This window comes from Thermobia domestica, chromosome 5, assembly GCF_964235325.1.
Source record: "Thermobia domestica chromosome 5, izTheDome1.hap1.1, whole genome shotgun sequence".
Lineage (NCBI taxonomy): Eukaryota > Metazoa > Arthropoda > Insecta > Zygentoma > Lepismatidae > Thermobia > Thermobia domestica.
This window is the reverse complement of record NC_137458.1, coordinates 278,210,879-278,237,126: the sequence shown is the minus strand read 5'-3', so window position 1 is coordinate 278,237,126 and position 26,248 is coordinate 278,210,879. Positions and strand designations below refer to the sequence as shown.

At 36.3% G+C, this 26,248-nt stretch overlaps 1 protein-coding gene across 1 annotated transcript in view; it reads right to left on the bottom strand.

Annotated features, from left to right (window-relative positions):
- Positions 1 to 25,326, bottom strand: part of LOC145686649 (dual specificity protein phosphatase 14-like) — a 160,870-nt gene extending 135,544 nt beyond the window's left edge. Inside the window, exon 1 of the mRNA XM_081760130.1 lies at positions 25,183 to 25,326. Within this exon, the coding sequence (XP_081616256.1) occupies positions 25,183 to 25,310 (128 nt within the window). The 5' untranslated portion in view covers positions 25,311 to 25,326. The remainder of the gene's footprint in view (positions 1 to 25,182) is intronic.
- Positions 25,327 to 26,248: the final 922 nt, after the last annotated feature.

Below are 26,248 nucleotides of genomic sequence, written 5' to 3'. Positions count from 1 at the left end.
CCTTTTCCCGCATTACGTTAAAAAGGTCTCTTCTCGTAGGCCTAAACGCCATTATTCCTGAAAAAAGCAGATTATTATCACTGTCTGAATAAACATCACTTTCTGAATTTAACAAGCGCATTGGGTATAATCACAAAGACTAATGTGTGCAATATCAAAGCAATTAGGCCTGAAAAGTAAATCTACGTTAGATTGCGATTTCCACTGTTGCACGTCCTATACATACTGTTCTCAAACCATTCTCCCTCGAAAGTACAGCGAACGACGTGCGGTTTAGTAATTCACCTATCTTCCTTCTGATAAAGACCAAATGAAAAGTGAAACGTGTCAAGACAGTACATAATGCGGATATAGTATGGGTCAAATTATGCATTGTTTTATATACTGACCCATGTTAACAGGTGACTAGTCTGAAAATGTGCAAACATGTGCAACAATTTTTGTTATGTACGTTACCTATACATGTTGTCCTTCACACCCATGCAGGAATCTTACTGGTACCTCTTGGTACTTTTTTTATAACTCAATGATTTATCACCATTACAGTGCATTTCTTCTACTACTTATATGCTCAGATTTTATATGACATTATTCCTCCAGGTTCGTTTCTGGAGAGCAGTTATATACTTCCTCTCATTGCTACTTCCCTACAGTTTCTGTTTCATGGGATTTCCCTTTTCGTTCACTTGTGTTCTCAAACGGAGACGCTGATTGGTGCTGTAGTATTGTTTCCAGTTCCTGTACAGCAAACTTCTAATTACACATTACACAAACTTTACTTCTCTACATGTTCGTTCTATTCGTATTTAAAAAAACACTTAATGCTGTTTTTGAATGCACTATTGTATGGACTAAACGTGTATGCTACTCATACTCCATACTCCAGTACTTGACATTTTGGATTTTTGCGCAGGTTTTGCGGTGTTTCGGACCACTGTGCGCTGGCACAAATCCCGGGGGGATAAGGGGGACATATTTCCTCCAATCTTGGAACTGGCGGACTGTCCTCCCAATAATCCGATTTGAAATGTGTTTTTCGGAAAGAAATGTGATGATTTGTGTCCGACTGCCACAAAGGAAAGTGATGAAATTTATGTCACCCCAGAATTAGCATCAAATCTACCCGCCTCCCAACGTTGAAACAATTATATCTATATCTATATCTATCTATCTATCTATCTATCTATATATATATATATATATATATATATATATATATATATATATATATATATATATATATATATATATACTGTATATATATATATGGGAACAATTCACTTGTCCCCCCCCATGTTGAAGACAGATTTGTGCCACTGATTGAAACCTTAAATTGTTAAATCTATCACTGTCAGTTTCAACAGAGGGTTTTAAAGGGGGGAATACTAAATCTATTTTGGGGATACTGAATCCATATCGGAAAACTGTTTCTCGGTATCTCATATCATTTTTGCTCTGATATCTGTCGACTGACAGATAGATGGACGGTCAAGGTTAGTACGATAATACTTCCCATCAGTGATGGTTTCAGGGGGTAATTCAAGGAGAAACTTTCTCCCCGGAGCATATCTCCGATTGTGCTCAACAAGGTTATCAATATTTTCGCAGTACTACTTTCACTCTCCGTAGATTGAAAGCCCTCAGGAGAAACCTTCTGAAATATCACTGCTTTTCATCCTTATGCATAACAGTTTGGTTGTAAGTCTAATAATCGAATCCATTACAGAGGTTCTCTCTCTCCCTCTTCTCGCGCCACGTGATAATAACCTTAACAATACGTTACACTTTTCCTTGTCCATTTCCGTTCAATTACCTAGTGTGTGTTCACGCACTGAACACAGGTTGTGTCAACTCAGCTCAAAAAAAGCCCATATTGGTTGCATGTCAAGGACATGTTGCAATATATTGATTATACACTCCAAAACACATAAAAGCGGAAAGAAAAACGGAAAAACAAAAGAGAAAAGGGGGAGGACGACCTGTTTAGCCTATTTTGTTCTCCTGAGCGTGAGGAATTTTGTCAATGTCCTCCTACGAATCAATAGTTTTGCCGGTTGCGTTCTTGGTACCACGTTGTCGTTGTTTGGTGGATTTCCTACCATTTTCTCCTCTTCAGTCTTAACATCAACTTCGTTTTTTTTATGAATATTATTCTGAACAAGGAAAATGTCAAGTCTATAACGATCTACGCTGTCCAATTTTTTTTATAAAATTTCAAGTAATTTTGTGTTGTTATAAATATACACAAAAATAACTCTTCTTCAAAGAAAAGTTAAAAAAAAAAAGAGAGAGAGAGAATTTCTCAGGACACGCAAATCCTTGTTGTTCGTGTCTCTGCTAATTTATCCTTTATTCTTCAGAGACGTCAAAAAAAAAAAAAGCACAATCGCTCCAAATAAGAGCTTTATAAATCATCATATTGATCGGAAGCAAATAATGAAAATTGGAACTTGAAGCTATTCGCATGTCATTATCAATTAAGTTAGTAAATAGGTTCTTTTGATTTGCTTTGATTTATTGAACGGTTGTAATGAATACTTTTGGGTTTTTTATCATCTAAATACAGGAAAACTTATCGAAAAGCAAAAACTTTTTCTCCCGTCAATAAATTAGTTATTTAAGAGTATTCAGTAATCTTACTCAGAGTTCTAAACGTTGGATCATAAAACTGCAAACATCTCAATTTATGATAATTGTGAGACTAATTTTCAAGTACCAGAGATAAATTTAAAAAACGTTTATTTAAATCTATCATTTAAATTTTTTCAAATTAAGACCTGTCACAAAACGTTGTTGTCATTGTCAAGAATTATAAAACATGGAATAAGCCATTTTTCAAGAAGAAAAGTTCACACGAGTTTGTTCGTCGTATGAATTCCATTCGAACGATTTAATCAAAAATGGCATTCGACTTTCAATATTTAATTTTGTTTTTTAATCAAAAATAAATGTTTAATTAATATCTCTACAATACAATATAAGTCATTTCTCATGAAAAAACCTACCACGGATAGTTTATCTCTTTTAAACAGATATTTTTTTAAAAAATGTTCATATTCATACTTCATATTCAATTATGTTCATATTCAATTGGTTTTGTTCATTTTTCATATTTCTGTAACAATCCTTTAATATGACTCTTTGAAATGATTTTTTTCGGTTAAAGTTTTCCGAAAACACGTATTATAGTCTGTTCATATTTCATATATGCAAATGCTTCCCAAATAACTATAGCATAATATGATTCAACTTAACTCACTAGGTGGAATATAGTTAGTGTACGCACCTTCGATACGAGAGAATAAGGTTTGATTTCCGGTGGGAGCTCATGTGGTTCGGATCCCACATTAAACTGAGTTCCACGTCTCGTACAGTCTCAGAGCTAAAAAGGGCGCTAATGTCCAAATTAACCAAACAACGAATCAATTTAAGATATGAGAGAGAGAAAATTTAGTGCGATGGTCCGTACCTTTGACTTACCTTCCATTTACGAATTGTTTCTTTAACTTGATATGACTATAGAACTTCATTATAGGACTTCTTCATATTAACCAGTAAGTGAGCAACATTTTCATTGATCTAAATTAAAATATTTAACCACATATTCTATGGACCCGTACATTGCAAAGTGGAACTAAAATTACATTTAATGCAGTGAAATAGGCATTTCTTCTACTTAAGTCTAAAAATTGAGTTAAAACTCTTGATTGCTATTGGAGATCGTGCCCAAAGGAGAATTGAGTTCGAAATATGAATAGTAAATCATTCAGTGTGGATCGCTACGCTACGCTCGCCTCTTCCCCATTTTTTTTTTTTTTTTCAATTTTAGTGAATAGCTCAAATAAGTAAAAACGCAATTCAGTAACTGAGACAGACAATATTTGCAAAATGCTTTTAGGCTAAATCAGATATATATATATATATATATATATATATATATATATATATATATATATATATATATATATATATATATATATATATATATATATAATTTATCCACAACAAACACACAGCAAGGGTCAACCGAGGGACCTTTTATTACAAAACTAATAGGGTATCTCCATGTGTCACGTATTGCTAAATAAATGCAAGGTTTCAGGCACCTTCACTTTGATACATAACTGTGGCTATAAAACATGTCTCTACTATATGCCTTGTAAGCAATTTCGCCATGGTCTTAATTCTGCCAACACCACTATTGTGTAAACATGATAAATGATTAGTCAAAAGAAATCATTATTTAGCCAGGTGACATCCAGAAGTCCTAAAAGGTTAAAGTCCTAAAAATATAGGCATTAGTCCTAAATTTTAGGACTTCTGCAGTTTAGGACTTCTGCCGTTTAGGACTTCTGCCGCGATATGATTTTTAGGACTTCTGGCGTTTAGGACTTCTGCCTTTAAGGACTTGTGCCTTTTTCATTCACTTGCTTTAGTTCTGAAATTCACCACCACCACACGAAATTGGGACGATGCAGCAGCTATTTGGCAATAATGTTACGAACGTAGATAATTCCAACAGTAACAGCTATATTTGTACTACTAAGATTATTATTATCACTATCTGTTCTGCACTTATACACGAGTAACATAATACAACCTATTTCATTCTAAGAATTAATTACATAATTAGTTAAGAAATTAGTTCCTTTCGAATGGAGATACGAGAATCCCAAGACAAATTCCTACAACAAAAATAAATAAATAAATAAAAAATAAAAAGAATGTTCAAAAAGTATATTTTACCAGACTTCTGAAACCAAGCAAACATTCAGAATTGCAATATATATTATGCGGAGTGTATTTTATTAAGAGTAGGACAAAAATCCTTCTTCTTACGGACGCGATGGTAGCGCCACAAGAGATTTTTAGGACTTTTGCAGTTTAGGACTTCTGCCGTTTAGGACTTGTGCCGCGAAATGATTTTTAGGACTTCTGCCGTTTAGGACTTCTGCCTTTTAGGACTTCTGCCATTTAGGACTTGTGCCGCGAAATAATTTTTAGGACTTGTGCATTTCAGGTCTAATGCCGTTTAGGTCTTGTGCCTTTTAGGACTTCTGCCGCGTCCCCGTTGCTATGACGCTGCTTCTAATATTATGAGTTCGAAAGTCTTTCAATTGTGGCGTGTATTGTAAGTTTGTCTGTAAGGTAACCAGTCAAAGTCTAAAGTACGCTACTTCAGAATTCTGCTCGTTCGTGAAAAGATGATGAAAGGGTTGTTCAAAGAAGTTTTACGTCAAGCAATATTGTTCATCATGCCAAAGAGTATGATAAGTTTGAATAAGAGAAGAGAGCCCGATTGCTATTGTAAGTTGTAACTATTGTTTTGTTATATTTTCAAAGAAAGAAAGTTTAAAAAGTAACCCCATTAAGCAAATATAATTGTAAAGCTTAACATTATAAAGTAAAAATAAGTATTAAACTCGTCTTTCCGTATGCTGTGCAGATATGCTTTGTGATTTAGCGTATTTGTCGTTTGGTACTTAGCAACTCCTTGGTGCGTGATCGAAGTATCTTGTACGTGCTTCATTGCCGTCGCTCGAAGCACCACTGAAACAGTTAACAGTTCAAATCTGGTGGTGTCTGATCTAAACGTTCTGTATACAATACTGTAAACTATGAGATAGACTCACACTTGATTTCAGTGCTTTTATCCAATGGTAATGGCAATACCTTGTATGCAATTTCACCATGGTGGATACACGATGCCTAAATTTTATACACTAATGTTTTATTATGGTTTCTTGTGCTTGCTTTTGTTTTTAAGGCAATGTGTTTACAATTAGAGTCCGAAAGGAATTATGGGCAATTATTTCAACATTTTGAACAGTAGTAACTGAGGTACCAAGAGTCTTGAACAGTTTGAACCAGTATTTAACTCAGTGTTATGTAATACCCAGAGATTCCTAAATATTTACATAAAATGCTCAAATAGTACGGGTTTTGATAGGCTTTTCAACTGTAAAGTAAGTTTTCTCCGTTTCAGTCCTTTTGAACTTTCCAAGCTTTTTGATACCTACTTTTCATTTTTAAGGACTTGTGCTTATATTTTCAGAAGCCATTGCAATGATCTCGTCATCATATTTTCATTGCAAAGAGTCAAAATAAACACAAAAGTGAGGTGATTGAATAACCAACACGTATATCTTATTAAAAATAAGCTGAATTCTTCTATCGTTCAGTTTATGGTATAACATTAGATGAAAACTGTCAAGTTTATGCATAGATATTGTGAACCATAAAATAATTTTGCAACAAGTTTCATTCTCTTCTGTTACCTAAATAATCCGCTCGCAGATAATATTGATGTGAATTATGGTCTAAGGAATAAAGATATTTATTATTGACACTAAAAATATCAAGTTACTTAATACAATCATTGTATTTACCAAGTCAATATACAGAATTTTACAGTGATCATTCGAAGCTTAGCGTGGTGATATTGCACACTAATACTTTATTACATGAAAGATTATGTTCTGTAATTTCTTACTACAGACATAGGGAATATCTAAGTAACGTACTTCCGTTTATTTTCAGGCCTGAAATGATGAATTGCCGAAACATTATTTTCTCATGACTTTAACGAATTAAATCCCGGTCGCAGAGATGCACAAGAACTTAAAGCATTAATGAAGTAGAGAAAGGCAGTTTGTACGAATGCACAGTGTAACGCTGGTTTTGAAAATTATGTTGCTGATATTTAAATTCAGAAGCTAAAGCAGGTCAATGTCGTCCATGCTATTGACAACATTCGATCGAAGGTTCTGATCACCGAAGCAGATCCACGAAAAACAACACGAGTAAGAAATGGAAATCAAAGATGATCATTGGATCATATCGCGGCATTTGAGGAAATTAGGGAAATTGAAAAAGGATGAATAAATGGGTTCTTCACAAATTGAACGAGAACCATAGAAATAGGTGTTTTGAATTCTACCTATGCTGCTCTTATGCAACAAAAACTGACGGCCTCTCGCAGGTACTGAAGCATGTGAGGAGAAATGAATCTTGGACAACTGACACGATATGATCCTAAACCCATTCAAAAGCTGAAGTTGTACCCACGATGATGATGACTGAGATATACTGTGCTATTAGTGGTCCATTACAGCTTCCTCAATCACAACCAAGAAGAATCTGGAAAAAATAGACAAAATGTATGAAAAACTGCAATGTCTGTTCTGCATTGGTCAACAGGAAGGTACAAACCTGTTTCACGACAACAATGTATTGTGGTTTCGCGCAGCATAGTCGATAACGCTCTCCCAAACTTCGCCCAACATCTAAAGTTCTTAACTATTCTATCAGGCCTTGTTTCCATTTTGTACTAATACACAATAACACACTGAGCAAGGCTGTGTGATAATATGCAAAAAACAGTATCACGTAACAGTTTCAACACAATATCTTCGCCAGCCGAAGTTAAATAATAATAATAATAATAATAATAATAATAATAATAATAATAATAATAATAATAATAATAATAATAATAATAATAATAATATAACTTTTGCCTCCTGAAAATAACCAGATGGTAAAGTTATGGTCGATACATTTTTGGAATTCGAAGGCATTTTAGAATCGAAGGAATTCGAAGGATGCTTGTCTATCATCTGGCTATCAGAAATAATTGATCGCCATTTTCTCTACTTATCTATAATTTTCTTACAGGATAGAAACACCTCCTCGGAAGAGAGAGAAGAGAGAGAGAGAGAGAGGCCGAACTTGAGCTATTGAACGTGAGGACAGGATGTTTACATTCGCATTGACACCTGCTGTGAAAACGGTCTGTGTACATAGCTGAAAGAGATTTGTGAAGACCCTTCCCTTCATATCTCTCGGGTCGAAAACAGAAAAAAAGGATGGGCGCGGATGCCTTACCCACGTCAAACTTTTTGACAGGTGGACTTTAATATTTATATTAAAATACTATTTTTTAATTGGCATATCAGATATGGTTGTGATTAAAATTATTAGAGTCGTTTCTTCTCAAGGAATAAAACAAAAAAAGTTGATTTTTATACCATAATTGGTTCCAAAATTAGACATATAATTTGTATAAAAAGAAACTAATTTATTTATTTTTTTAATAATTTATTTCTGCTAAACTAGCAGACAAATATACAATTTAAGTATTTCAACCCGTTAATAAACTTCTGTAGAATGCTGCAAAATTTTTCTTTCCCATTAGAGATACCTAGTTCCTTAGAAAATGAGGAAATTCGGTAGCCATGTTCTCCCCATAAGGTCCAATATAAAATTTTTTGTGCCGAAAAAAGGTAGATCATCCCGTTAAAGATCTCTTTTATTTTCAAGGAGTCTACATTTGCTAGATTTACTTTGTATAAAGGAAAAAATAAATGCTTTCAGTTTTACCTCCCACAGTTTGCCCTGTAGACCAAAGGGCACGAATGACTGAAAATGGAAAATTAAGGCGGAGTTGGTGTGTCGCGAATAAATGTCAGGTATGTCACGAGATTTTTAATGTCTTCTAAGAACTTCCGTATTAGAAATTATCTTTAGAAGAAATTTTTTAAAAAAATATCGCCATTCTACTTGATTTCACACTTGTCTCTCACACTTTGCATCTTATAGTTGTTCCATAATACAAAATGTATTGTATGTATTTTTATGTGTTTGCTTTTTTGTATCTAGGGGAGAAAATCTCATGCAAGGGTGTCGCGAAAGTTTGAAATGTACTTTGGTGTACCCCAAGGAAAAAAGATTAGAAACACTGGATTAAGAAAGTGAAGTAATGATAATGTGGAAGGAAACGGAAGAATCTCGAGAAACCTCACGGTTACAATGCTATCAGCCACAAACTCACTTGGTCTAGAAGCAAACCAGAGATCCTTCATATCAGAGGTGAGCGTTCTACTACTTATATATAAAAGGCTAGGAACTAGTATAAAAACGTGTAACTTTTAAATGACGTCATTCTACCAAAGTTCAGCATCGCTTTAACTATTTGTAATAATGAAGAAATGAAGCATGTATGAAATGAAAACCGTTTTTCTCACCTTAGTGTGAAGTAGCTGTGTATTAGCACAGCACCGGCACATTGGGAAGTTCCTTTTCTGCCGCAGTTCAACAAATATGGTAAACGGCCATACTTATTGTGTAATGTATCATCTTGGAGAATTTAATAGCATAATTACGTAACTTTCGTGACTCAACTCAAATAAAAGGTGTTTACTGGAAGATGTTTACTTTTAAAGGCGTTTACTGCGAGCATGTTCGGAACATAATACATCAAACAATGTGCAAATCAAACTTCATGAACAAAGAAAGAAAGAAAGAAGAAATTGAAGCAAAATAGTTTGAAACACGGGGTATAATAATAATAATATTATGAAAGTTTTGTTGACAGTCTGATACAATTCAACACCATCTTCTTTTTTTGTTTAACAGCACATATGTCACAATCATGGACGGCGATTAGGGGGGGCAGAGGGGGGCAGTTGCCCCCCACTTTTTTGAAGTTGCACATTAATGTATATAGTTTCATTTGGAAATATAAAGTTTTGTATGTATTATTGTTTCATAGAATAAAAATGGTGCCATAAAATATTTGTCGTTCTATGAGTACGTATTGGTTGTCTTCCCGTGGAATTAAGAAAGCTACAGGAATTGCGTTTGAATTGCCACTAAAAATGGACCAAAAATTAACCTATTGGAGCGCCACAATTCGAGCGTACTTTCATTTCTTCTTGCAATTGGTCGATATGTTAGTCAGCCGCTCTGGAACTAATTGAGATAACATTTTGCAAGTCCTTCACAAGTTATTCTTTAATTGCACAAAAATCGACAGTTCTTAAAATATATTTTCTTCTTTCCAATAATAAGGAATATTTTGATTTGATTTTTTTCAGTTTAACATCCTGTTCAGCAGCGAAGTTATATGAGACGTGGACTTAATGATCAACGTGGAGTCCGAACCACGTGAGCTCCTCCCCGGCAATCGAGCTCGGGTCTCTTTGGTCAAAGGCATGTACGCTAACCGCTTAGCCACGAAGGAGCTCAGTAAGGAATATTAATTTTGCATTGTACTATACGAGTTTAGGGGTGTACATATACAGTTTTGTTATACAATTAAATTTAGTAAATTCAGCATGTCTAGGTTTTAGGATTATTTTGTATAATTGAACTGTGGAGTGACTTAAGTATTGCTGTGTTCTGATATATTCCAAGAAAGTGAAAACTGTACTTAATAGCAGCGAACATGTTTCGGGAAGCTGCAAAAGTATTTCTTTAAATGTCGTAGCATATGCTTGTAGTATTCACTGTCTTTTTAAGAGTAATAACACATATAACAGCATGCATGGAATTAAAAATATAAGTTGTTCATTAATTTCCAGTTTCAATATAACTTTTACAAAACAAGCCTCATTATTCATTACTATGATTATTTGATTAATATTATCCTTTCTGTTTATTTGTTTTGCAAATTTGTTATTAAATAGGCCCCTAATCTGATCACACAACTTTTCAGACAGATATTCATGAGTAAGGAATCAAATCTCTTCTTACACCTTCGCTGTTTAAGAGTACAAAGGGCTAGTATCTACTTGCGTTGCTCTTGTCAATTTACTTAATAAATATGAAACAAGATATACGGTATTTTAACTGAAAAAGACAGTATCCTAATAGTTATACATCCTTTCGTCAAACAAAGTGTTACAAGCAACTAGGAAAACTAATATTGAGATCTGGGAGACCCGGGTTCGATTCCCGGCGGGAGCTCATGTGGTTCGGATTCCACGTTAATCAGTAGGTCCACGTCTCATATAGCCTCGCTGCTGAAAGGGACGCTAAACTAAAAATAATCAAGGGACGCTAAACTAAAAAATCAACTCAATTAATATTGAGATCATGTCTTGCCCTCCCCCCACTTTTAACGTCCAACCGCCGCTACTGGTCACAATTAGTTTAATTCTAAAGCTAATCTTCGCAGGTTTCGTGGCATGAGTTCCTTCAATCCTTTTCCTTCTAATATGCATATTTTTACTAACTGTGGATGATAGTCTATATATACCAGATGCAGTCGCATCCACAAGGTAGATAATCCGGCTTAGGTACAGTGATATGAAAACTGAACTCTGCTTACATGCAATATGTTTCATTTGTGATCCCTGATCTTACCTTGTTTTTATAATTTATCACAAAAATATTTCCAGAGTCGTCCGCGGATCTTTCCGAGAAGGGTGCAAACGACCAATTCCAGGGGGGTAAAAGACAAACACTCAAGCAACGCAATCACGAACTTCGGTGTACGCGTGCACATAATATACATCATACAAAACAACAGGTATTTACGCATTTGTCCCTAACTACAGCAAATTAACTAGACTACAGTAATATAGTATTTAATATTTAAGTATCATAGTATATGAGTAAGAAAATCAGTATGTCTTGACATGCACCTTTAACTGAGCACATTCTGAAAATCCAAGGGGGTTGCTCAGCTGCGGATGACCATGTGTACAGCCATGTTCAAAAAATTTACAAGCTTTATCGTTAACCCTACATAAAACCTCAACGAATTAGGTAATACTGTTTTATTAATCTTTTTGATTCTTTCTATAAAGGTAATCAAGAAAGTTCTGTCGCTTTTTCACCCACCACCTACGAACATCGCTATGTCCCTAAGACGTACTGGAAGATCAAAAAAAAGTCCCCATCAGCATCGACGACCTTATGCCAACGTTCTGGAAGGCCATGGATTCCATCAAGGTAGAACTTTGTGGGCCGTGAAACGAAGAAGGTATCAAGTGCATTTTGCACCTCTACTAGGAATTTGAACTGGCGTCCAAGTAATGAAACAAGTTATAATCGGAAGGTGCAATGTCCGGAGAGTATGGAGGATGCAATAGTTTCCCATCCAAGGCGCAGAATGGTGTCCCGGATCATCCCACCCACATGGGGCTTAGCTATTCCTGTATCAGGATGACCCCTTTGCGATTCAGAAATGCTGGCTCCAGAGTTTTGATTTTTTCTTGAACACGGCTCAACTCCTGAGAGTACAAGGTTGCATTGATGTTCTGACCAGCTGGTAGCAGTTCTCGATGCACGATGGACTTTCTTTTAGTGCAGTGCTGGTTTCAGCTGCTTTGGAACCGATTCAAGGAATGCTAACTAATGATGATGGCGCCGTGGAGTTTCGTACAGGACCCACTTCTCATCACATGTCAACACCCTGTCCAGAAATGGCTCCTTCCTCAGACGAGACAGCAAAGAAACGCAGATGTCTGTCCTTGTTGCCTTCTGGCGCGGAGTCAAATCATGTGGGATCCATCGACCCAACTTCTAGTGCTTCCCAAGTTGATGGAGGTGCTGCCGAATGGTTTCTCCACTCACATTGAATTGCAGTTTCAGATCCTCACATGTCTGGTCACTGTTCGCCTCAGTTGCTGCCTGAAGATCTTCATTTTGTACATGTGTTGGTCTTCCGGCACGTGGTGCGTCTTCGAGTGTTTCGTCATCGTCCTTAAACTTGTTAAACCACCGCTACACTGTCCGCGTAGTCACAACACTCTCACCAAAGGTCTGGTGTATCTTCTGCCTCGCTGCAGCTTCGTTTGAGCCCAGTTTGAAGTCCTACAGCATACACGTCCTTATGACGCTCTGTGGAAGTCCCATGTTCACTGTCCCTGCACAAGTTCACGGTGTAACTGAACTGCCATAACCAGGTAGTATGTTGGATATACTCACACGAACAAGTGACCATAACCTTATCTCCATTCGCATTCAACTGACGGTGTGAGGGCGAACTAAACAGAGCCCTTCACAAAAAGCGAAAGAGATTTCTTGGTTACCTTTATAATAGTGTAACATTGTGCAAGTTAGCACTTGTGCACTTATGTATTTACACTTGAACGACAAAAGGGGAGAAGAAACTATGATGATCGTGAAAAAAAAAATGTCAAAATCTAGATCTCAATGGTAACCCATAGATACCGAAAAAGTTATTTTTAGACATATGTTCATCTGTTCGTCCTGATGTACACTCGCCTAGAGGCCATGCCGGTTAACGTATCTCAAATAAATTTTAAACATAAAGTTTTACTCGTATATTATTCTCCATTATTTTTGTTTCGAATTTTCTTCCCAGCCCTAAAAAATGAGAGCAGTTTACTTAAATGAAAAAATAAAAAAAACTTAATTTTCTCAAAATCGGCTCTAACGATTTTTTTTTTTTTTACAATTCATAAATCAATTTTATAAAAAAGCTCCCATCATATGGTATATGTCGTTCCTTTGGGAAAAAATCAAGAAGGGGTAGTTTATTCTTAGGCGTTAATTGTTTTCAGTTTTCTCAAGAAACGACTCAGGCGATTTTTCCATATTTCATAAACATTTTATTAATAACCTTATAATATGGCATAACTCATTTGACCTGAAAACATCCACGAGGGTAGTTTATTCTTGAGGGTGAGGAGTTTATTTTCGAACAATTTTTTTTTTCAAAAACATTACTCAGACAATTTTCTTCGTAAATAAATATTTTATTAATAACTCTATAATTATGTGTAAGTTATTTCTTACGAAGAAATTTACAAGAGGTAGTGTAGTATGGGGGGGGATTCTTCTCAGACTACTGTCTCGAAAACGACTCTGGTGACTTTGGTCGTATTTTGTAATTAAATATTTCATAATTATTATTCCTATTATATTGTATAAATCAATTCCATGAGTATATCCACAACGGGCAACTTACTTTTTTTTTTTTTTTTTTTTTTTACAATTTTGTAAAATGCCACTCCTGCAACTTTATTATTGTTTTATAAACAAATTTTTCATTAAGAACCTAGCATATGGCATAAGTCATGTCTTATGGAAAAATCTACAAAGAGTAGTTTACTTTTGAGTTTAAGAAATTTGAGCGAGAAAGTTTAGTGTGGTAGCCTGTACTTTTTTTATTTTGCCCTTTTAAAGTAGCTCATAAAATATTTACAAGTATGCAATATCAGTACAACGTATTTCTATCAGGGTTCTCCGTGAATAAGTCAGTAGACTTGTCCCTTTGTAATCAAGGAGTTCTGTGTTCGAGTCCAAATGGAGGACCATTTTTCTCTTGTTGTGCAAACCGAGCAGTGGTTCGGATCCCACTGTAAGTTCATGATTGCCAGATTTGATTTTATCTGTTAGAGATTCATTAGAAATTCCTGCAAAATATTAGTGATTTAGTTCGCTTGAAGACCGGAAAGAATTCCTAAAATCGCACCCTTGATTATTCTGAAGCAAAATAAAATCCATTGCCCCATTCATCTACTGAAGGTTTAACAACAATAATTGGTTGGTCGGATTGGAATATAGCGTCCTTTTCAGCACTGAGGCTATGAGACGTATACAGGCACTACTAACTCATCTGCAGAAAATTCGAAAATAATGCTTTAAGAGACGTCCCTGGTTAAAGCATTCTGTCTTCCTAATGGATCTGCCACTGTGTATACATATAATTTTTATATATCCAAACTAAGCTATCCATAAGTATCGGAAGTCTTACATAACGGCTATGTCTCCCTGTCAGCAGAGCAAAGAAGGTAAGAGATACCGAAAAGCGGTTTTCTAGAATCGCTTCCGCGTTCCAAGAATGGGTTCCATATCATCCATTCATTACGTATTCAAACTGGTAAATTGTAGAAATTAACCATTTCCGGTTTCAACCCTGATCACCAAAGAACAAAAACGGTAATAGATAGCAACAAGCTTTTTTTTTTTTTTGAATAGCGACAAACAATTTTCTGCAATCAATTAAACATATGAAGAATATTGCAAGGTTCATCCATGTGCTTCCAGCACCACATGCTGGCTGTAAAGGAACTTCAGATGACAACCATGAAGAAGATGTCGTCAATCATCGACAACAACGAAGATTAATCAAGTAAGCAACATTTCTGGATAAAAGGAGCCAGAAACACCACAGAAGGCGTCAATCTCCACAGATTATCACCTCAACTCCCTTGGACGCTTAGTCTCTGAGAGTTCCTTTATTCTTACCACTCTCCAGGACGCCTGGTCTCTGAGAGTTCCTTTATCCTTAGCATTCTCAAGGATCTCTGGTCTCTGAGAGTTCCTTTATCCTTACCACTCTCTTGGACGCCTAGTCTCTGAGAGCTCCTTTATCTTACCACTCTCTAGGACGCCTGGTCTCTGAGAGCTCCTTTATCCTTACCACTCTGTAGGACTCTGGTATCTGAGAGTTCCTTTATCCTTACCACTCTCTAGGACGCCTGGTCTATGAGAGCTCCTTTATCACTATCACTCTCTAGGACTCTGGTGTCTGAAAGCTCCTATACTCTTACCTAGTCCCTAGTCTCTGCGTTTTATCACCCTCTCTAGGACGCCTGGTCTCTTAGAGGTACAGTACCTATTTACCTCTTGGCCGCAAGAGCCTTGGTTTCTGTTGGGCTAAAACGCTTGGTCATTAGGCTCCAACAAATTCACCAGAAAACAAGATATCTAGACGAACGTACAGTATATTTTATCTATAATATTTATTACTACTGTATATAAAAAGAAGCTTTTATAATACAAGATGATTGAGAAAAGTCCAAATTCTCGTGTAGCCATCTTTTAGCTGTACCCTAAAAGACAGAATTTTACAATATGTTTATCTCTGACTTTATTGCTCTTGCGCAATCAGATGTTGTAGAAACCTACTATAATTCCGTGATTTGAATATTAACCCCTTGCGTTCCAGGTGTCAGTTTGCTATATGCATGCTGTAATACCAGATTTTCATTTACTGTTAAGACTGTCTGGACCGTTATATAGGGCATAGTTATTGAGCACGCGCAAGGAGAGCATTCACATTACTGATTTTAAAAAAGCTTATTTACATTGTGGAACATTCGGCCAGAAAAAGGGAAATTTTCATGTTCTGAGGGATTTTTGCTGCTTCAGGTTGGCAACACTGACCGGAGATTAAAGACAAAGTTTTTTCTTTTTTTCCGATCTTGCAAGTCGTCAATTGTTTATCGTCAAAACAGACACATGTGTGTCGTAATTGAATGCTCCCTTATGCTTCACATCTATTGAGACAAAACATTTTTTATTTTTGTTTTCTATCAGTAAGGTGCTGTCACCTAAGGAGAAATAGTAGAACTAACACGTGCCTTGCATCCACTAAAAAAATTTCATCATCTCCAGGATTAATACGACCCTTAATAAAGGATACGTTTTCATGACATCCCCATAGATGTCACTGGTATTTTGCAACGGAGTATTTTATGTCATCCATATGGATGTCACTGGTATTTTGCAACGGAGTATTTTATGACATCCATATGGATGTCACTGGTATTTTGCAACGGAGTATTTTATGACATCCATATGGATGTCACTGGTATTTTGCAACGGAGTATTTTATGACATCCATATGGATGTCACTGGTATTTTGCAACGGAGTATTTTATGACATCCATATGGATGTCACTGGTATTTTGCAACGGAGTATTTTATGACATCCATATGGATGTCACTGTACCCAAGGGATTAATCTTCATATAGTAAGAAGTGGTAAGAAGCGGCTTCCAGGAATAAGTTCCATTTCTTATCTTATTCCTGTATTACAACTGGAAGTTATAGATCCACTACGACCATTTACAGTATTGAGTACGTATAATGTGTAAGTTTACCGTAGTTTCAAAATGTGATCCGAAGTTCATTTGTTGGTTAAACTTGTTCAGAAAATGGATACTTTGAAAGAATTAGTTGAACTGTATCCTATAAACAAATAACAAATCAAATAAAAGATAGGGGTCACTGTACTAAAATTTTTATTTCCAATTTCTGAAAGTAGTTACGTTGCAGTTACTAACGAAACATTTTCTTACGAAACACGAACTTATAAGACATTTTTCGAAAAACTTCGTCGGAAGAAAATTTATCCCCAAAAGTAAACTAGTCGTCGTGGATTTTTTAAATAATAAAACAAGCATTATGCAGTATACTAGGTGTATAAGCTTAAATCCGCTGTTTGACATAGATGGTCATAGATGGCCAGATAACAACGCACAGTATTCCGTTGGTAAACATGTCAAGTTTTGTGCCAGACAAAGAGCATATGCGGGAAGCTCTATCTTTCTGCTTCCATTTGAAGAACTCGGCTGCCGAATTGGATGGAAAGCTTGTGGAGATCTATGGTGACAGTGCTGTATTGGAAACAACGTGCTGAGGTTGGTTTCGTCGGTTCAAAGGCGGCAACTTTTACTGAGCAACAAGAAGCATGAAAATTAGCCCCGGAAGTTTGAGAACCATTAATTGCAGACTATTTGAACGAGGACGATACCTAATCACAAAAAATGCTTGTCAAGCAATTGATTATTACTCAGGCAGCCATTTCCATGTGTCTACAATGCAATTGCTACTACTTGTCCCTTGTGACAGCTCGCTGCACGCACGTGGTTCTCAATGCTGCGTTGCCAGTTTTTACGTCGGGCATTGAAACTACACGAGTAGTATACACGAAACACGAAGTTATTCACTGCAAATAAATGACAGTTTTATAAAATTACATGACACAAAAGAGAACTAGAAACGATGCTCTCAATAACCAGCATGTCCACTATTCAAGTCAATATTCGACTAAAACAATGTGCATTTGTTTACATTCAAACTGGCAACATGCGGAGAGGGTGGAACGTTTACCACTACAGAGCGAGAGGAATGAGCCACTATAATTGGCTGAACGTGCTGTTGCGATAGAAACAGTCCTTCTTGGCTGATTGTTATGGCCACGTAGAGAAGGGAAAAAACAAGAAAGCAACTGTCACAAGGGACAAGTTGTATCAATTGAATTATAAGTGTCATGAGAAAGGTTCAAAAGATCGGAAAGTGGGTGTCGCATGAATTAACCGATCGGAACCAGGAGAGACGCCAAAACTCGTATGAAATATCACAACATTGCGAGCGGTGATTATATTCAATGAGAAAAAGCAAAAAGGCTACTACTCACCGCAAAAAAATATGTAGGAGAATTTTCTTCTACATGCAACAGGTAGCGCTTTCGGAAAATGCTACTTCCTTCTTCATCCTGTGGTAGACTCGAAAACGGATAAAAAACATGAAAGAAGGTTAAATAAAAATGATTAAAAGGTTAAGATATATAAAAAACAAATCTTTTGTCAAACATTAACACACACGGGAATAGAAACTCACTGACATTGTACACTGCTGTTCACTGTTTTCTGTTCTTGCTTTCCAAATTGTGAAAGTATGTAGTGAAAAGATTACTCATTACTCCAAATGATATTTATTTCTCCTCTATCCAGGTTAAGTGAAGGCCTTTCTTTGTGAATGTAATAAGATTATTTAATTTTTCGTTCCGTTGCTGTTTTTGCTTTTTCAATTAAACATGATTCCACGATATGATGGTTATAATCTCCAAGATGCGTTGTTAGTCCGGATAACTGTTGCGGATTCCGAGATACAAACGTGTTCAGTTATTCTAGTTACAAACGTCTTCAGTTATTCTAGTACAAATGTTCCTTTTTGTTTGACCTATATACACTTATTCACACTCACATTTCACCCGATAGACGCCACTGCTTTGTAAAGGGTCAGTAAAAAATGCTTTAAAATTGGTTATGTACAGTGAATGTAAAAAGTATTCATACACCTCGCAAGATAGTAACATGTGACACATCACGGTGAACAAACACCACTTGAACTGAAAATTTGTATTTTATTTCTTCAACTGTAGGAAGCACAACACAAAAATACACTGATATGAAACAAATTGGGCTTGTTGCAAACAAAGAAGCTAATATTCGTGCAGTAAATTCAAAAAGGTATTGAAAAGAAAGAAATACCAATCAACAAAAAGTATTCATACATTTCACTTAGTGTCTTTGTTTTCGTCATATTGGGCAACTTTTAGTACTTCGTAGGATATCCTTTCGCTGCTATAATAGATTTAGTACGCTTTGTCATTGACGTTACAAAAGTCTTGGTTTTTGATTAGGGAATTTTCAGCCACTCCCCTTGCAGAGTATTTTGCAAGTTTTGTTTATTTGAAATCGGTCGTTTTCTAATCTGTTTGTCAAGGTGGTCCCATAGAAGCTCAATCGGATTAATGTCGGGGAATTGGAGTGGTGTTAGCATGTACTTTGGCGCATTGCACAAGATCTAAAATCGTGTATTTAAAGCGGAATGCTTTGGATCATTGCCCTGCATGAATAAGAAGTTATATCTAATCCCCATTTGTTCAGCAGATGAATGGAGATTCGATTTCAAAATGTCAATGTACTGATGATGGTTCATCGTACCATCTATAAAGTGCAAGAACCCTACACTAGATGCACTCATACACCCCCAAACCATGATAGAATTACCACCATGTTTCACTGTAGATTTTCGGTTTTCTTTTCGAAACTCTGTATTATTTTGCCTGCACACCATGGTTTGTCCATCCGATGCAAAAAAGTTGAATTGTCTTTCATCCACAAGTATCACACGGTTCCACAGTCCCTGTGGTGTATTTCGGTGTGCTTTGGCAAATTTCAAGCGTTTTCTCCTATTGACTTCGCTCACAAAGTATTTTCTTCGGGCTACCCGACCATGAAAGACACTCTTTCTCAAGTATTGCGAATCACAGAATGTCATAGATGCAATTTAAGTTCATTATAAAGCTCAGTTACAAGCTCTAGCACACTCAGACGCGGATGCTTTTTTATTTTTCGAATTATCAATGACTGACAACGCGTATTTAATTTACTGGACGACCTGTTCTACGTACATTTTTCAACGTTTCTCTCTATCCCACTCTATCAATAATATTTTGAATAGTCCCTCTAGGCCTACCAACAGTGCTTGCAATTTCAGAAAGTGACTTACACTGATTATCCAGACGAATTATAATTCTTCGTTCCTCTCTGTAGTTTCACGACCTTTATGCCCCATACTGCCGCACTCCCAAACTCCGCGATAACTTTGTGAACTTGAATGCACTGCAAGGGAATATAGAACAAACTAGAGTGCCTTTATACGTTCGTCATTAGTTTCTGTACATTGAAAGTGAGGTATTTCCATGAGAGTTGTGGTACTGTATGAATACTTTCTGCGCATGGATTTTCGGACCTTTCCCTTTTTTTATCTCTATAAACCAAGGTCTAAATAGCATTTGTTGTTTATACTCCCCCCAAGTCTTCCTTTCGGAACACCTTTTTCTAATGGCCCAGTAAGTTGAATCTACATATAATGGAAACGGGTCAAAATCTAATTCTTTACAAAAATATTGCCTGTATGAATACTTTTTACACTCACTGTATTTATCTATAGATTTTGGAGGAACTTCTGAAATTTTGATGTTGTGTCTTTGCAGAATCTTCTTAATTTTTGCTGAAAAATGTGGAACCAAAGGAACACCAATCCATCTGACAGTTACGGCATCTGCTTTGGTTGATGGCAGGTGCCGGCAATCTTCTGTTGTACCAATTTGTACCATTTTAACAACAAAGATTTTTGGAAACCATTTTCCTGTCCAATTTGTAATAAATACTGTATTTCCTTGTTGAGATTCTAAGAGAGATCTGAAAGTAAAAGAGCTCTCTTAAAAATTGTTGCATGTAGAAGAAAATTCTGCTACATATTTTTTGCAGTGAGTAGTAGTCTTTTTGCTTTTTCTTACATGTGAAATCTTCTCGCCAGACAAAAAAGAAAGTCGTTCCTTCATTGTATTGTGGCAGGCAATGAAAAGTGGATATATTTCGGGAATCCTAAAAGCAAGAAATCGTGGGTTGATCCGGCCAACCCTCAACATCTTCCTCGAGACCAAATCGATTCGCACGGAAGATGATGTATTTTTGGTGGGATCAGCAGTGTATCGTACTTTGAGCTGTTGAAACCTGGTGAAAGTGTCAATGCCTACCGCTCCCACCAACAACTAATCAAATTGCACCATGCTCTGTGTGGAAATAGGCCGGAGTATCAAGAACGACATGACAAGCTGAGTTTCCTCCACGACAACAACTCATCGCATACGTCAACAGCGGTTCAAAATTACCTGGAGACACTTAACTGGGAAGTGCTACCCCAGCACGCTTATTCACCAGACCTGGAACCTTCCGACCACCATTTGTTTGCTTTGATGGGCCACGCCCTCGCTGAGCAGCACTTCGATTCGTATGCAGACATCCGCAAATGGCTTGATGAGTGGTTTACCTCGAAAGAGAAGGACTTTTTTTGGCGTGGTATTCACAAATTGTCCGAGAAATGGGCAAAATATGTAGTTAGTGTGGACAAATACTTTGAATAAATTTCTTTTTGCTTTCTATGAACAAAACACGTGTTTTCCTTACTACAATACAGCGAATTTAAGCTTCTGGTATTAGTGTTATACAATGTGTTTGAAAAAGAACTCCCTAGTTTTAATGTGTCCTAGAATCTGTACAAAGTGACATACACTATTCTACTTTGTGTTGTTTGATTCATCAACTCTCCAAGTTTGACTCCCCTGTAGTTGGCAGGTATGCTTGACCTTGAGACGGCACCAGTGCTGTTTTTTCCTCTGTTTCCTCAGTTCGGGTCCAGGCAGGCGTGCAGTGCAGAGCAACTCAGCAACAATGTGTACTCCACAACAGAAAGCGCAGTGTGTTATTTGGCTTGTGAAAACTGAGTCAGTTGTAACAGTGCAACATAATTTTAGACGTCAGTATGGTAGTGAACCACCCACAGCAAAAACTATCCGTCATTGGCTAAAGTCTTTCAAGGAAACCGGTAGCGTTTTAAAAGCAAAATCACCAGGTAGACCGAGAACTTCTGAAGGTGTTGTTGAACAGATCCGTGTTTCTTGTGTTCGGAGCCCGAAGTAGTCATTGGCCAGACGTAGTCTACAATTAGGAGTGCCTAAAGGTACTGTGTATGATGTTGTACGTAAGAGTTAAGTTGCCCTCCTACAAATTGCAACTGTTACATGAAATTAAATCTACTGATAAAATCGAAAGGTGTGAGTTTGCTGCTGACTTTCTACATAGAATTGATGATGATGTCCATTTTTTTAAAAAAGGTTCTCTTTTCTGATGAGGCTATATTTCATGTCAGTGGAACAGTTAATCGTCATAACTGCAGAATTTGGGGGCAGAGCATCGACATGAAGTTATTCAGTATCAACGTGACTCTCAAAACCTTAATGTCTGGTGCGGTTTGATGGAAGATCGTGTGCCTGGTCCTTTCATTTTTGTAGAAAAAACAATAAACGGGGACGTTTACTATGACATGCTGACAGAGTACGTCTTTCCCCAAATGGACGATATTGAGGCGGAAAAGGGGATTCTTTTTCCAACAAGATGGCGCCCCACCTCATTACAGTAACCATGTGCGTGCTGCTCTTGACACTCGCTTTCCAGGAAGGTGGATAGACAGGGCTGGCCCAATACCTTGATCACCACGAAGCCCAGACTTAACCCCACTGGACTTTTTCTTTTGGGGTCACATAAAAAATGTTGTATACAGTGAAAAGATCAGAGACATCAATCATTTACAGGAAAGAATCGTCGCGGCGGTTGGGACAGTTATACCTGAAATGTTAGTGAATACGTGGCGAGAAGTGGAATATCGTCTCGACGTGTGCAGGGCCACAAATAGATCCCACGTTGAAGTATACCAACATTAAACAAAACTTGAAGGAATTATTTTTCATGATATGTACTCATTGATATAAGTTTTCATTCATTTCCCAATTAAATTTATACTAAAAACTAGGGAGTTCTTTTTCAAACACCCTGTATGTAGTATATCAACAAAATCGCAACAGCCGTATTTGAGAATACTGCCAATAAAAGGAAAAACTCATCCCCAAGACTAGACTACACCTTATAAATATTTTCATGGAAGTGATTTACGGAGCATTATATGGTTGTTAATGAAGTGTTTATTTACGAGATGTAAATACAATCGCGTGAGTCGCTTTTAAGAAAATCGTCCCAAAAGAAACTCAGTCCAAGAGCAAACTTCCGTATGATTATTTTAAACAAGAATTGACTTACCCTGTACCATAATTTATTAATGGAACATTTCACCATGAAATATGAACATGATCGCCTAAGTTATTTATGAGAAAACTGAAAATACTTACCTCCAAGACTAAACTATTTATTGTGGATTTTTTAAGGCAAATGCCATATCATCAAGTTATTAATGATAAAATATACATGAAATGTGCACAAAATCGCCTAAGTTGTTTTCGGGAAAATCGAAAATACTCACCCCCAAGATTAAACTAACTCTTATGGATTTTTAGGGCAATTGAGTTATGTCATATTGTCAAGTCATTAGTAAAAAACATTTACTTATAAAATATGAACAAAATTGCATAATTTGTTTTTGAGAAAGTTGTCCGAAAGGAACTCATCCTAAAGAGTAAACTACGCGCTAATGCACGGATGCAAATAAGCAGCAAGATTTTACTAGCCCAAGAAAAAAGCTACTACCCCACATCCAACAACAGAAATCATGTACTTACCTTCGTATGATATTAAATACTCGCCTGCATAGATGAACTACTCGCCCCGGGCGAGTGGTTATTTGCATCCCTGCGCTAATGGGTTCTTTTCGGACAAATAGGTTGTGTCATATTGTCAGATTGTTAAAGAAATATTTATTTATTAAATATGAACATCGCCTGAGTCATTTTTTGAGAAAATCATCCGAAAAAAAATTACCCCCCAAAATAACTGTTCCTCATGCGTTTTTCTCAGAAAAGTGACATATATCACATTATGGGTTTGTCAGTGAAGTATTGGTATATGAAATACAAACAAAATCATTAGAGTCGTTTTCAATATATATATATATATATATATATATATATATATATATATATATATATATATATATATATATATATATATATATATATATATATATATATATATATATATTTTGACTCTTCAATAAACTCCTCTTAATTTTAGGGGAAGAAAGAAAAAATTGGGAGAATCTGATAAAACAGTCAAATACGTTGAACGGTATGGCCTCTAGGCGAGTAGAACGACCAGGTACATGAGGCGAAAACGAACGGCCATTTTTCAGTTGGGGCCATGAAACATGTAAATTCATTGAATTCTCGAATTTGATTTCTTTTCATGATCACGTACTTTTTTCTCTCTTATCGTCGTTTGAAAGAAAAAAATATGATAGCGATGTTCCAAACCATTCAATTAATCTTGAGGTAAGCGTTGCACTTACACATAGCGTAGCACCACTTTGACTTTTAAAGAAATCTTCCTTGTACTAAAGGCATTTAATTATATTGCCTTAAGTACAAGGGAGATTGTACAATTGAAATTGATACTACAGCACCGGGTTATCAGTACCGATAACCATTTTTTTTTTCATTTCGATACACGCCACGTACAGCGGGAATGATTTCGGTATAACTTTGGGGGATGCCGTTCAATTATATGTTGTTTCGTTGTTATAATTATATTTAAGCAATGAGCCAAGCAAATATATTCAGATCATGGGGCCAGGGTCAGTCTTCTGCTGCCACGTGTCACCAAAACAAGTCAAGAAACGAGCACATGCTCCTTCATGGTTCAACTAACTAGCGCCTTTGTTTTCTGTTCGCATGGTATCAGATTCGATTTCCGATGGGTATGCATATATCGGATACAAATCAGAATAGTGGTTCAGATTCCCTTTAAACAATAAGTCCCGTCAGTCATAACTTCGGTGCTGAAAAGGGAGGGTTAATTCTAAAAGCGGCAGGCAAATACAAACTAGGCCTATGAAGGTAAATACAAGATAATGTAATCTAATTTAACCAACATTAGGCTACAGTTATAAAACAAGAAAAAGAAGAAGAAAAGTAGAAACTCTTAGGAAAAATTCTGATCCCGCGTAATTAGAATTTATCCAAAAGGGATATTAAACTCCAAGCAATGAACCAGCCAAGATTTAAGAAACGAAATATTTTATTTTGGGTACAGATTGAGAGTAGGCCATGTTCAAACTAAAGTTATCAAATTTTTTAGAGAATAAAGAAAGATGTTTACGATTAGGTGACATTCATATATGATTTCACACAGCAAAATGTGCCAGAAAGATTTAGAAAACGCAAAACTTACAAGAAAAATATGAGATCTGGCAACTCTATAAACTAAATCTCAGTCCTATAATAACATTATTACAGACTATGTAACTTTGAAAATATTTATGTTCATAGAAACTTACCGGTCTGTTAAATAAAGTTTTGGTAGAGAAATCTGGGAGTTTGAAGAGCGTGTAATTTGCTGCCCCGGTTGACTTTGATCAAGCTTGGGAAACAACGGCTGCCTGTTATTCTTTCCTGACTCAACCATTCAGTTACGAACAATCATGAACAACTGCCTATCTAAAGCGCGCAACACGTCAACAAAAGCAAGTTAGGAAAGAAAAGGAAGGAAGCTTCCATGCGTGCATACCGTGTGACAAACTATTCGACTTTCGCATGGTTATTTGAGTGCACGAGATGCGCAACAAGCCTATCTGAATTGTTTATTACTATTATTCCCCTGAAATCGAATTTCGCTGCAATATTCAGTAGGTTTCATTTCATTTATTTAGCATACGTTAACTTCCTACAAGACAGCAAACAATAAATTTAACTTTTAAACAATCTTACAACCCATTACAGTAGGGGGCTAAATGCCGAGAGATGTATTTAACCCTTTCTGACCTGAATTATTCTTTGGAAATTAAGGAATTTTTCATTTCGATGAATTACATCTTTAAGTCTAAGGAAGTAAGAAAATCCATTTTTTCCCTCAAAATTCTATATTGCCAGGGCGCTATAACTACAATGTATGAGACAAATTGGAAGTATTCGGCAGGATATATGGGCTATGAAAGAAAAGGAAGTTAGTGATTCCAAATGGAATCACACGTCAGAAAGGTCTAAAAGTTGTTACAATCATTTTTACATACGTACATTTTATTTGAGAATAACCACAATAATATATCAATAAGATATTACACAGATAAATATTGAGGTCCAAAAATGGCGGAAAAAGAAATCAAGTGAGTTGTGTGTAAGGTTTCCAGATTTTAAGCAAAAATAAAGGAAGATTTTACGGGGAAAAAGGGAAGATATTATATATTGAGAATTTACCTAAATATATAGGCCTATATGGTTTCACACAGTAAAATAGAATAATTTTAATTGAAAATTGGACCAGTTTACATTTCCCGGTGAAAGACAATACGGTTCGGAATCCATGTTAAGGTGTAGATCCTTGCCTGCTATAGCCTCGATGCTGAA